This window comes from Poecilia reticulata, chromosome 5 (genome assembly GCF_904066995.2).
Source record: "Poecilia reticulata chromosome 5, P_reticulata-male-v2, whole genome shotgun sequence".
Lineage (NCBI taxonomy): Eukaryota > Metazoa > Chordata > Actinopteri > Cyprinodontiformes > Poeciliidae > Poecilia > Poecilia reticulata.
The window spans coordinates 14210361-14222540 of record NC_088834.1 but is presented as its reverse complement, the minus strand read 5'-3'; the positions used below and the strand labels follow the sequence as shown (position 1 = coordinate 14222540).

Genomic DNA, 12180 nt, shown 5'->3' with positions numbered 1-12180 from the left:
CAAGGCACTGCATATCCATCATGTCCAGTGAATGAGGTACCAGATTCAGTTTATGTTCTGTGCTGTGAGTAAAAGGTTCTTGAGTTAAGTTTTGTGTTCTTCTGATGCAATGGCCGAGCTGTAAAATAGGTATTGTATTTTTTTTATAGGCTGTCAAGTGGAAAACCTCTTCCTGTCATTTTCCTTAAACAGCTTGACATTGCGCTGCCGGGGCTCTGAATGCGAAAAGACTCATCCTTATTCTTGAGCAGCCGGCAGGCAGACATTTTTATCTTGTCATCTTGAAGGCATGTCCAGGATCAAACACCAGCTCAGTTTGAGAGGCGAGCCAATAGGAATAGCTTGTTCATGCTTTTTTTTTTTCTTTTTTTCTCAAGTATCTGAAGTAAAAAAGCGATGGAGATGCACAGCCCTTTTTTAGTTGTTTTTAAGGGAGTGGGGATAAACAAAACAGTGAATTAAGATATTAGGAGTTTTGGCTTTTTTTCCTGCGTCATTTGTACAAAAGAAGAGCAACATCATAAACTGTAAGTAAATATAAAGCCAAGCCTTAACCACACTCACATTATGCATTGGAGAATACTTTAGAGTATGCGCTGACTCACATTGTGTGGTTAATTGTTTGTAATATCAAAGAAACCTTCGAGTTTCCTGAAGCAAATAAAATCCAAATAGTTTCGGTGGTTTCAGGTGACTGTCTGTCTTTATTGTGGGTGCTCTGTGTGAATCACAATAAAGATGACTCTAGGTTTCTTCGTCATAGCACAGAAACTATAATGAGGAAGAAAACTGGGATCAGTCATTGAATACACCTGAGGATTAGAGATTAAAGTCAGCTTTGTGTCAAAGTTCAGCCAGGATTCATTTTAAATAAACAAAAGCATGAACTCATTTGAAATTTATCAATGCTCTTAAAGATTAACATAGATGTTGTACTTGGCTTGAAATCTATCTTTAAAGTATTCTTATTAGTAAAAGTGATAAAAATGATTAAATTTGATTTCTCCTTTTTTATACATACAGAACTATTTAGATGTCATTTGAATCCTGGATTAGATTACCTATTTGCAGGGGAAACCAATTTTTTTACCACTTTTTTTTTAATTAAACATTAAAAATAGTGACATGATTCTGTATGTCTGAACCTGATCCCAATCATAGGAAGGTTGAAAAACACCAACACATATATGCACGCAAGAAAAATCAACAACAAGATGATAAACTATTTGGTGTGAGGATAATTGAACTCACATGCTTCTATGAGCAGTCAGGCAACCAGCAGGCCTCAGATTTGTGTGTGTACTGATTTCCTCTCTGCACGCCCTCTGGCTTTTCATTTGTAATTGGTAAAAACTGCTTGTATTTATTGATGGACTTCAGGGGAAAAATCTTCATTAAGCCTCATGTTTTAAGTTACTTTGATCAGAGTTGAAACATGAAGCATTTGGCACAGCTATCAGTACTCCTTGAAGATGCACATTTGTACCAACAAGGTGTTTTTTTTTTTCTTCTCCCCCCTCCATGCAGGAAAGACCAAAATCTAATCTCCACTGTGAACTGCTGGTATTTGGTTTTGGACCAGACCCGGCGAGAGAGCCGAGACCACGCCACTCTCAGCGACATCTACAACAACAACGTCATTGTCCGCCTGGCACACGTGGGCGAGGATGTCACCAGACTCTTCAAAAAGGTCAGAATGGAACTGATCCTTACAAGACGAGCACATTCATGCAAACAAATGGCTCAAATTACATTTCTAAAGCATGTTGTGGGCAGATCAGTATACATAGCACACACATAGCAGTATAAAGTTTATTTATGTAACTTTTATGCTTGTATGACATTCTCACTTTCTAATAATCTTGAGTAAACATACCACAGTTTTAACACATAACATGTACAACATGGTAAAAAGACAAGAATTATTCCTGCTGCTGGTAAAATATTATAAAACCTTGATTATTGTACTTAAAATCATGTGTATTTATTTATTGCTATTTGGATATTAATACAAAAGCATTAACACAAATGGTGAATAAACATGAGCTTGATGTAGTCATTTTCATGGGTGGCACTCATTTAGTAACCGTCCAAATATTTTGGAAATGCGTCTTAGCGGACAAATTTGTCTCTCTTGGAAGTAAGGTAAAAGTGTGTTTGTGGTATTAACAACAAGGCATTTCAGAAGAGGGTCTAATCAGGAGCCACAAGCAAAGTGTAAACATTAGTGAACATGTTCTCTTTACTTGTTACTGATGCTTTCCCCTGCAATATACAGCCACCCTACACAACAAGGCTCTTTATATTGTTTAACAATAGCAAATGTGGGCTTTTAATATATTAAAACTGAATCTAAAAAGATGCACTAATGCGAAGGTGGTTAAAGATGGTTGGCTTGGGGCAGGTTAAAGGAGATTACTGATGACCGCCTGCTGGAAATCTGTCACAGAAAATTTGCTAAGACTCCTTTAAGACAATAATCCTGTTATGCTCGGCTTCCTGGTTCAGCTGCAGTGCAGAGTTGATGGTAATGAATTACACATGCGGTGACAGGAATGAATCACCTCTGGCACTTGATAAGACAGACTCTAAAATGGACCAAATGTGCTGAAGTCTTGCTCTCTAAGCATTTGAAAATGCAAGTTTGTGGTTTTGAGGAGTCGTGCCTTAGAGGCGACAACAAAACGGGATAGATCGGCCAAAACGGCGTTCTTTATCCACTCAACAGGATTTCCAGAGTCACACTCCACTGGAGCTGGCACCATTCTCTCCCTCTTCTTGCCTAAAAGCCCTATTGTGCGAAATGTCCAATTCATCATACGCTCCCATTCCCTGTAACTGAGCTGAAGCTGGGACTCTCTGTCAGGAGAAATGCTCTGCAATGACTGTACTGTTCTATTTTTGTCTGCCTTTTCTCTTTGGGCATTGTATTAGATCCTCTCAACTGCAGAGTAATGACAGCATGTCGGCACTTACTGACAGCCTTCGCATAGAAATAAAACTGCCACACTGCTTTCAAGGGTTTCATGCCATGATTACAACAGTAGTTTTCATATTTATATTTGTGCATACCGCATGTTATTTCTCCACTAAATCTGCTGCTGCTGCTGTTTTTTTTTCTTTGCAGAGTAAAGACATCGGGGTCCAGATGCATGAAGAGTTAGTGAAAGTCACCAATGAACTCTACACAGTAAGTTGCACAACATCCCTCCTCCTGCCAGCCAAACATTTCTGTGTCGGTGCCCAGCCTTGGCAGCCTGCAGCTGCAGCCCCGTAGCCTTCTTTTCAACCCGAGCTCGTAACCTGTGCAGCAGCTGTCCAGACGCTGCACGCTGAAGATAGGCCTTATCAACAGAGCAGGCTTTTATATGCATCGCTTTTTTCCTTCTGCTGAGGTCGTGAAAAAGTCCATTTTTGTTCAGATGTCAGTTGCTGCATTGTTCCAAGGAAAATGTTTTGTTGTCTTCAACTGTTTTTAATCAGAGACAGCATTTCTGCTTCAGAAATGCTCATGGCAAACAGTTTTGAAGCAGTTATGGAGTCTGAGGAAGCTCTTCCTTTTGTAAAATTAACAATTCACAAATGATTTTATCTAATGTAAAAAAAAAAAGAAGAAAAAAAACATTTCTGTAATTCGACATCATGTGTAATGGTGCAGAACAGAGAAAAGTTCATATCTAATCCATGCTGAACACAACAAACATCCGACCGCTTTGTCATGGGTTTGTTTGTTTGCTGATGTTGTGGTTCAACTGCAAGTTAATGCAAAATCTTTTAACATTTAACAACTTTAGAGCCATACAAGAGTTTTCATACATTTTGAACTCTACTGTCACACACATACACACTGTATGCGGCCCCTTACGTTCAGTCAGATTTGACTGAAATTGATTTCTCATAACTTGCCACACAATCAAACTTGAGTTTAGATCTAGACTTTGACTAGACCATTCTGAAAAAAAATTACTATACTTAAATCTGGACCATTGCATTACAATTCTGGCTGCATGTGGAGGACCATGGCCATGCTTAGAACTAAACTGCTACCCCAATCTCAAGATTGCATCAACTGCAAACAGTCGCCAAAGCATGATGATGTCACCACCATTTTTTACAGTAGGGATGGTTTTTTCAAGTGATGTCCAGTGTTGGTGTGCGGTATGAAGAAACAAACACTTTTTCACACCTACTGGTCCTAGGAGACCCAGGACCAGTAGGAGTCCTGGGTCTCCTACTGGTGGGACGTGAGACAGTAGATCTCCAGGAGGCATCCTCGTCAGATGCCTGACACCGACTCCTCTCGATGTTCAAAGTCCAGTCCTTTTTTAGGTGCTGTAACTAAAGCAACACCAGAGCCAATATTAAGACAAACAGTAAAGCAGAAATATTAACTCATTAATTATGTTTAATTCAACACAGCATTTGGATTTGTGTCCTTTGGCTACTTTGTACTGATAAAATAATTTGTCCTGAGCCTTTGATATTATTTATTAAATTAAATTTAATTTCAAGTGAACATAATAAAAATATTCTTTTAGGCAAAGATCACGAATAAACTATATTTAATCATTTGGATTCGACCAAAAGGGAGAAAAAAATGTGAAAATGTCTTTTGAAAGAATTTGTTATTTGCACATATTTCCTTAAATGCAAAATAAGTATAAATTTTATACTAGCTGCATTAGAGACTTCAGTGGTTGCTCTGCCAATGTTTATTGTGAAAGGTGAAAAATTCATCAGTGTGAGAAGCAAAGGTTCAAAGACCAGAAAGCACCACGATAGAAACGGCAGAAAAAAAATCTTCGTACATTTAACTTCATACAGCACGGCTAACATTGCTGCTATACTAATATTGATTTTTCTCTTTTCCCCTTTTCACATTCATGCATTATTAAAAGCCTGTCTACAACTCAGACACAGCGCACTGGATAGCAAAGTCTTTTCAACTCTGCAGCAGTAACAGTAACAGAGCTAAACGTGGATGCGTAAGCCATTTAATCTTTTGTGTTGAGAAGACTTTTTAGAAGCTAATGGATTAGGGCAACCATCATCCACTACATTTTTGTGCGGCACTCGGCTTGTCACTCGTTTCATTTGCAGCACAGACGTTCGCTCTGTGTCACTTTGTTACCTCCTTCCTCCCCTGCTGATCGATCTCACGTTCTCTTCTCATCCATTTCAGTCAGGGTTGCTAGGAAACCAGAACCTGAGAACCAGCAATGGAGAAGCAGATGTTGCCTAATTGAACTGTTATATCTGGAGTTACTATTTAAACAGTATATAGGTTGACAGCCGTAAAAATCTTGTTCATTACACCTAGATCTTGTTTTAAATCACTGGAAAGTTTATTTTGTGTCTTACTGAAATATAAGACGAGATCTTGGAGAAATACACCCAGATCATCTCCAGAATATCAATAAGAATATGACACTCATAAGGATGGTGAATATGATAAGATTCTCGATGCTTTCATCTGCGTCCACTGAAAATACTCCACAGTCCTCCACCATGTCATGATCGTGTGTCTGTAAAATGAGTAACCTGTGGAGAGTCTTTATTGAACAATGATGTGATGCATCTAAATATGATAACACTCATTTGGACAAGTAACAAGTCTAAAGCTGTCAACTCACAAACTGACTTGCAGTGAGCTTAATCAGAGCTAGTCATTTACATGTAACCTAGTTATTTAATTATAGTTAAGAAATATAAACACATAGTTTGGAATTTGCAGCTTTTGTTCCAAAACAGTGTAATTTTCACATTAAAATAGAATAAGATAATTGGAAATTGTTTTAAGGTTCATAATAACACAAAATATCTTACAATATGTTACATCTTCCTACCCGTTTCTTTTTTTAAAACCTCAAATAAGCTTAAAGATTATTCTGTCAAAAATCAGCACTAGGTGACTCAGTGGTAGAGTAGTGCACCATGAACAAAGGCTACAATCCTCGACAAAACTATCCCAGGTTTGATTCTCGACTCTGTGCCATTTACTGCATGTCCTCCCCTTCTCTCTCTGCCCTTCTTTCTGTCAAGCTACTATCAAATACAGGCCACTAGTGCTAACAAAAAAATTTAAAAAGGGGTTGGGTGTTAATTTTATAGAGTTTCAAAGGCAGATGAGAATCAGCTTTACAAAATAAAGATGTAAATGTGTGTCTTGTGTAGTGAAAACAAGGTGTTTGCAATCAGTAGGTCTGGAGTTTAAGACCGGCTTGTTCTGGTCTATATTTAGTCTTCTTCTAATAAATGTCTAAAAATATGTTTCAACAGCTTTCACTTTTAAACCAAATATAGACCAATTTTAGCCTAGACAACTTTGGACCTTTTGGAAACGGGTTAGAAGAAAAAAGCTCGCTGGGTGACTTGGTGGCATAAACTGCGATATGTTGATTTGCTGTGTCATACTGCCTGGTACACACAGATGGCCAGAAAGAGACTATATCCCAACTTGAAGTGTTTTGTGAAAGGGGCTTCTAAGAGCTTTCATGCCATGTTGACAGACGAGAGCTGGAAACAAAATCTCCAAGATGTAGCGAGCAATTGCAGCTGGCCTTGTTATTATAAACCTAGAGTGGTAATATGAGAGAAAGATATATTAGAGGATTATGTGTTGGAGAATATTCAGATTCATTTTGTGTTGAGTTTTTCTACTAGCGATATACAACAGCAGCCATTAAGAGATTTTTTTTCTCAAATATTCATATATTTTTTTCATTACAATGAAACATTTCTTTCTCAGTCTCAGTACCACTCAATGATTTTGATTTTATTTTTAGGAACTAATAAAAGTGCTGATTTTACGACACTTCAGCCAAACATTTACTTCTTATGGTTCTGAAAGTTTTCAGATTTTCACTTGTTACAATCTGAAATTGTTGAAGGATTTCCAGACTAATCAGTTGACTCTAAATAAGAAAGATATGTGGTGGTCAATATTTCAATATTTTAATGTTAACTGTTGTTTTTACTGTCCATCACTTTACGTCCACCTTTTTTTTTTTTTTGTTTAGGTGATGAAGACATACCACATGTACCACAGTGAGAGTCTGAGTGCTGAGAGCAAGCTGAAGGAGGCAGAAAAACAGGAAGAGAAGCACATCGGCAAGGTGAATGACATCAGCGGCGGTCTGTTGCGTCACAGTCACGATGAGCGTCCCCAACGAAGAAGCTCCGTCCGGAAGATGGAAAAAATGAAGGAAAAGGTTTGTTTCCCTTGATGCGAACACACATGATAAGGATTTATATCAGGGGCAAAAAAGATTAACCAACCATAAACCATGAATGCATTTTAAATGAGATTGCTTCATTGCATCATTATGTATATGTAGAAATAATATACAGCTGGCAGAAAACTCTTGTCTTTGCATTGTGCCATACACTCAACACATACAGTAGATTGAGAAATTACTGAGATAAAATCAATGTAATGTGGTAAGCTTTCTTTGAGCACATTAGGATGACACTTAACATCCTGCATTAATGGGACTCTTCCGTCCTCTTCCCTCCCCAGAGACAGGCCAAGTACTTTGAAAATAAGCTGAAGTGCACAAAGGCCCGGAACGACTATCTTCTCAATCTGGCAGCTACCAACGCCCTGGTGGCCAAATATTACATACACGACGTGTCGGACATGATAGATGTAAGTGAAAACCAGTCAAATCCAATGTTGTTCAGGCCTTTCATTTGTTTAAACTTGACACACGTTTTCCTTGTTGTCAGTCTTGTGACTTGGGCTACCATGCGAGCTTGGCGCGCACCATGAGGACCTATCTGTCTGCTGAATACAGCCTGGAAACCTCTCGCCACGAAGGTTTGGATCTACTCGAAGGAGCCGTCGATGCCATGGACATTAGAGGGGACAAGCTAAGGTTTATGGACACACACAGTCAGATCTTCTGTCCTCCCGCACGCTTTGACTACCAGCCGCACATGGGGGATGAGGTGAGTTTGATCCTGGTCATTTCATCGCCTTGATACTTTCTACTTTTTGGTCTACTTTCTACCACAGATCATTTTGTAGCAGCCATGCACGCATTCAAACCCACCCAACCTTTCCTTCCTGCTTTGAGAACATATGACTTAAAGTAATTTTTAATTTTATTTTTAATTTTTTTACTCCTTGGTGACTGTAAGAAAGAGTGACTCCATTCAACAACATTCAAAAGCAGAAAGTTGCATGGGGTTACTTTGGATTGGGCTGGGATCTTAATCTCTGATATTTATAAGAGTTGTTTGGTTCAGTTCAATCAAAACCAAACCGACAGAAAATGTAATGCCATGCAGAGATTTTATGAAATTATTTGCAAGGAAATCTCATCATACATGGGCTTTGAGTATATACATTAACATTTATCACTATTAAACTTGTCTACAATGAATAGTGAGCCAAAACTGAATGATTTAATGACATAAGTGCAAAATAGGTGTGAAAGGGATATGGGAAGAGCAAAACCCTTATGAGTGGGTGAGACTTGGAGAAGAGGCCTGGAGCTGATGAACTGTCAGACACGAATGTTCATGGTTTTTATTCAGCCCTTCTTCTAAGTTCAATAAAAGGTTCTTTTTTTTCTTTTCTAGGTGTGTCAGGTTAGTGCACAGCAGCCTGTCCAGACAGAGCTCTTAATGCGATACCACCAGCTGCAGTCTCGCCTGGCCACACTGAAGATAGAAAATGAAGAGGTGAGAGCTTCTGTGCACACAAATCTCAACTGTAGATTTCATCTGGAGGACAGGGATGGAAAGCTAAATTTGAGTCTTGCACAAAGAATACAAATTTATGCTTTAAGTCGTTGTGCCAGAAAAGGAAGAAAAAAAATTACCTTCACGTGTTGCTAGACTGCAAAAAGTGCTTCTATATCAAATGGTACCATCTAGTTTTTAAAAGCCGTAGCATTTGACTCATACATTTATGTATTCATCACATCCTCAGCGATTCCCCCTGGGCGAATGATTAGTGCATTGTAATGCTGAAAGAAACCACTCCCTTTAGGATGATTTTCTTGTGATTCACTTAAAGTAAGCATGCTAGTGACTTAGAATAATTCATGAACTCTATTTTATTTCTATCATTTAACGTTAATATTTTGCAGTAGCTGTTTGTTTTAGGGTCTTCATCATAGAGGATTCTTTTAATGCAAATGCTGGGCACAAGGGAAACGTCGCTCCATTTAATTTGTTGATAATGGTGGATTCAAAAGCAAAAAATTTTTATGCAAAGCACCTTTCATATTTGTTGGCACCTGTGCCAACGATGCCAAAAAAGCTTAAGACAAACTAATCTTTTCCTGCAGCACCAAAACCTTCTAATTCAGAATTGCTGCTTTTCTTTAAACAATTATATACAATTATTATTATTATTATTATTTTTTACCTCTGTTACCATCCTCCCTGTTGTTGGGTGCTGCAAGATAAGCTACCCTCCTAATCCTTTTAATTATTGCTCTGACTGGAGGTATGGGCACGTTTCGGCAAGTAGATATTTTTTTGTAGCCATTCCCTGAATTACATGAACAGAATAGTAGCTAAGGGAAAATAAACCTCATGGTTTTTGCTACAGAACAACATTAAAATATGTGCTTATAAACTACAATGCGCTCATAAAATCTGTTGTAAGTCTGATAAACGGCTAAACCTAGGCTAAGTAGATCCTGGCAGCTTTAAGTTTAGTGTTTACTTGTTATCTTTACTCTTAACATTCTAAGCAAGGCATGTTTGCTAAAGATAAATCAATTTATTTCAGTTTAGTTTAGTACCAATTAAAAAAAAGCAGAGAGAAAAAAGGAAGTTTCCAATTTTATACACAAGACAGATTGAAAGTCAGATACATACATTCCAATTCGATCCTCTTTATTAATAAACAAGGCAGTCATATTTATTTTATTAAACTTGTAGAAGGTTTTTTTTTGTCATCCAAGGAAACTCAGCTGATTAAATTGAATCACTGAATTTGCATCAATCACTCCTCAAAGTATAAAGCGACAGCAGACAGCTGGTTGCATTGTTTCATTGACTTAATGCAACAATCCCTTCTGCTGGTCTCCCACTGGAAAGGAAAACTCGCCTTTAACAGGAAGAAACCTCCAGCAGAATCTTGACTCTGTGTCCTCCCACGACTGAATGGTTGTTTAAGACAGCAGAGCACACAAAAAATCACGGATGCACTGGTCCAGGAGTACTTTCTGTGCTAAAAAGTGCAAAGTTAATCACAACGGTAGCTTTTTTAAAGGTTTAATCCTGCAATGAAAATAAAGCTTTGGGCTGTAAAATGTAAATCTTAAGAACGGTTAGTCGCAGTTGTTTTTTTTTGTTTTTTTTTAAGACAGAGATAGATGTATCATGTTTAGCAAGAAATCATATAGGTTATTGGCAGCAATAACTAAGTTATCATAATTAATTGTTTCAATCATCGTTCTGACTGCAATATAACTCAAACCATTAATGATGCTGCCAGGTGCACACAGTGAGACTCCATGATTGCCACTGTTTATTTATGCTTGTTTTTTTCTTTGTCCTCCACAGTGCTGCCACTGGCAACTACCTTAGCAAACAAGGTCAAAATTGTTAAAATATGCCAATTTAATGATCACTATGCTGTGCAAATGTATCACAAATATGATAATTGGTATCTTGTTTCTGTAGACCTAACATGAAGTGTGAATCCTGGGTCACGATGGGTCAGGGTTAGGAATGGAGTTTCATCAGCTATTGACAGTGTTCAAGGCCATAGTTAAGGAAAATAATCAAATTTTTAGGATATGCATTTAGAAATGGATTAGATTTTGGTACAGTATTTTAGTATTTAATCTACCTAAATCACTTGGTTTTTCCTCATGAAGTGCATATGAAAGAGGGACTGGATACTATGATGTGCTTGGATGTCTTTTATCAGGTTAAGAAGACTCTTGATGCCACCATGCAGACCCTCCAGGACATGCTAACTGTGGAGGACTTTGATGTGTCAGAGGCCTTCCAGCACAGCCAATCCACAGAGTCTGTCAAATCGGCCTCCTCTGACTCCTACATGAGCAAGGCAAACATCACCAAAAGGCGAGCCAATCAGCAAGAGACCGAGGGCTTCTACTTCACAGTAAGTTAACAGATGACTGCAGAAAATACACAAGCATGCAGGCAAAAAGTTGTTTAAAAAATATCTAACATCTGTGGTAGTATATAATTTTTTTCCTTCTTTTTGAACTGCAGAAATACAAAGAGTACTTGAATGGCAGCAATCTCATTGTTAAACTGCAGGCTAAGCACGACCTTCTGAAGCAGACACTAGGAGAAGGTGAGAACATAAAAACCTTTTTGTGCTGGACATTTGTAGAGAGGTAAGATCTGTAGTGACACAGAGACAGGCATATGGCCATGGTAATAGTCTGCCATCACAGAGCGCTTATTATCCTGTGGGATTGGGTGATAATTGGTATAGGTGTGGATTTATGACTGATTCTTTAAATACAGAAAACATCTGCCCCACATGTCCTGAATCACACACACACCCACCTACATATTAATGGAAAAAAATGTTGTGGTGTGTTCTAAAATGCACTGAGTAACATCAACGCCATCCAGTAAATTTGTAACCAATCATTTCTATTTGTTATGGTAGACGACAAAGCCCAATAATCATCCATAGCCCGTTACTGTTAGACTTCTTACCAAAAAGGACAAAATTCAGTAGCATGCTTTAAATGCCACCACTACTCCAGGAGACCACATGCTACATGTTTATATTAACATGTACCTAAAATGCTTAATTAAAATAATAATGAAGTCCCAAAAACATAGATCCACCAGAGGAAGTTATTTTTCTTTACTGAGCATCCACAAAGGGCTCATCTCATCTTGCACAATCAACCTAGCTTGTCCAGGCTTGGCTGCTCCCCTTCATATATCCAGACAACAATATTATTATTATTTTAATCACTCCTGGTCTGTCACTGGAATAATCCTTGCAGTATCCTCCCTGAATTTGTCCTCGCTGCTGAAAGCCATAATGCTGCCATGTTACAGCTGGGAGCATTCATCCTGCTACAATTCCCCACTTCTGTGACATTAGGCAAGTTTTTTTGCATACTTACATGTCCTTATTGAAACCAATGCATCAGCTGTTTAATTGGTGTCAACGTTTTCTTCTTAGTTCAAACATATATAAAACGTTCAAAAGAGGGT

The 12180-nt window shown here is 38.1% G+C and overlaps 1 protein-coding gene across 7 annotated transcripts in view; it reads left to right on the top strand.

The window, feature by feature from the left end:
• The window catches only part of LOC103464556 (SLIT-ROBO Rho GTPase-activating protein 3-like), a 39280-nt gene that overhangs the window by 13624 nt on the left and 13476 nt on the right, over window positions 1-12180 (top strand). For all 7 annotated transcript variants that reach the window (XM_081607078.1, XM_081607080.1, XM_008408734.3 and 4 more), the window contains exons 3-10: window positions 1528-1690; window positions 3128-3190; window positions 7020-7211; window positions 7520-7648; window positions 7729-7950; window positions 8587-8688; window positions 10898-11095; window positions 11209-11293. In XM_081607078.1, the coding sequence (XP_081463204.1) occupies window positions 1528-1690; window positions 3128-3190; window positions 7020-7211; window positions 7520-7648; window positions 7729-7950; window positions 8587-8688; window positions 10898-11095; window positions 11209-11293 (1154 nt within the window). The remainder of the gene's footprint in view (window positions 1-1527; window positions 1691-3127; window positions 3191-7019; window positions 7212-7519; window positions 7649-7728; window positions 7951-8586; window positions 8689-10897; window positions 11096-11208; window positions 11294-12180) is intronic.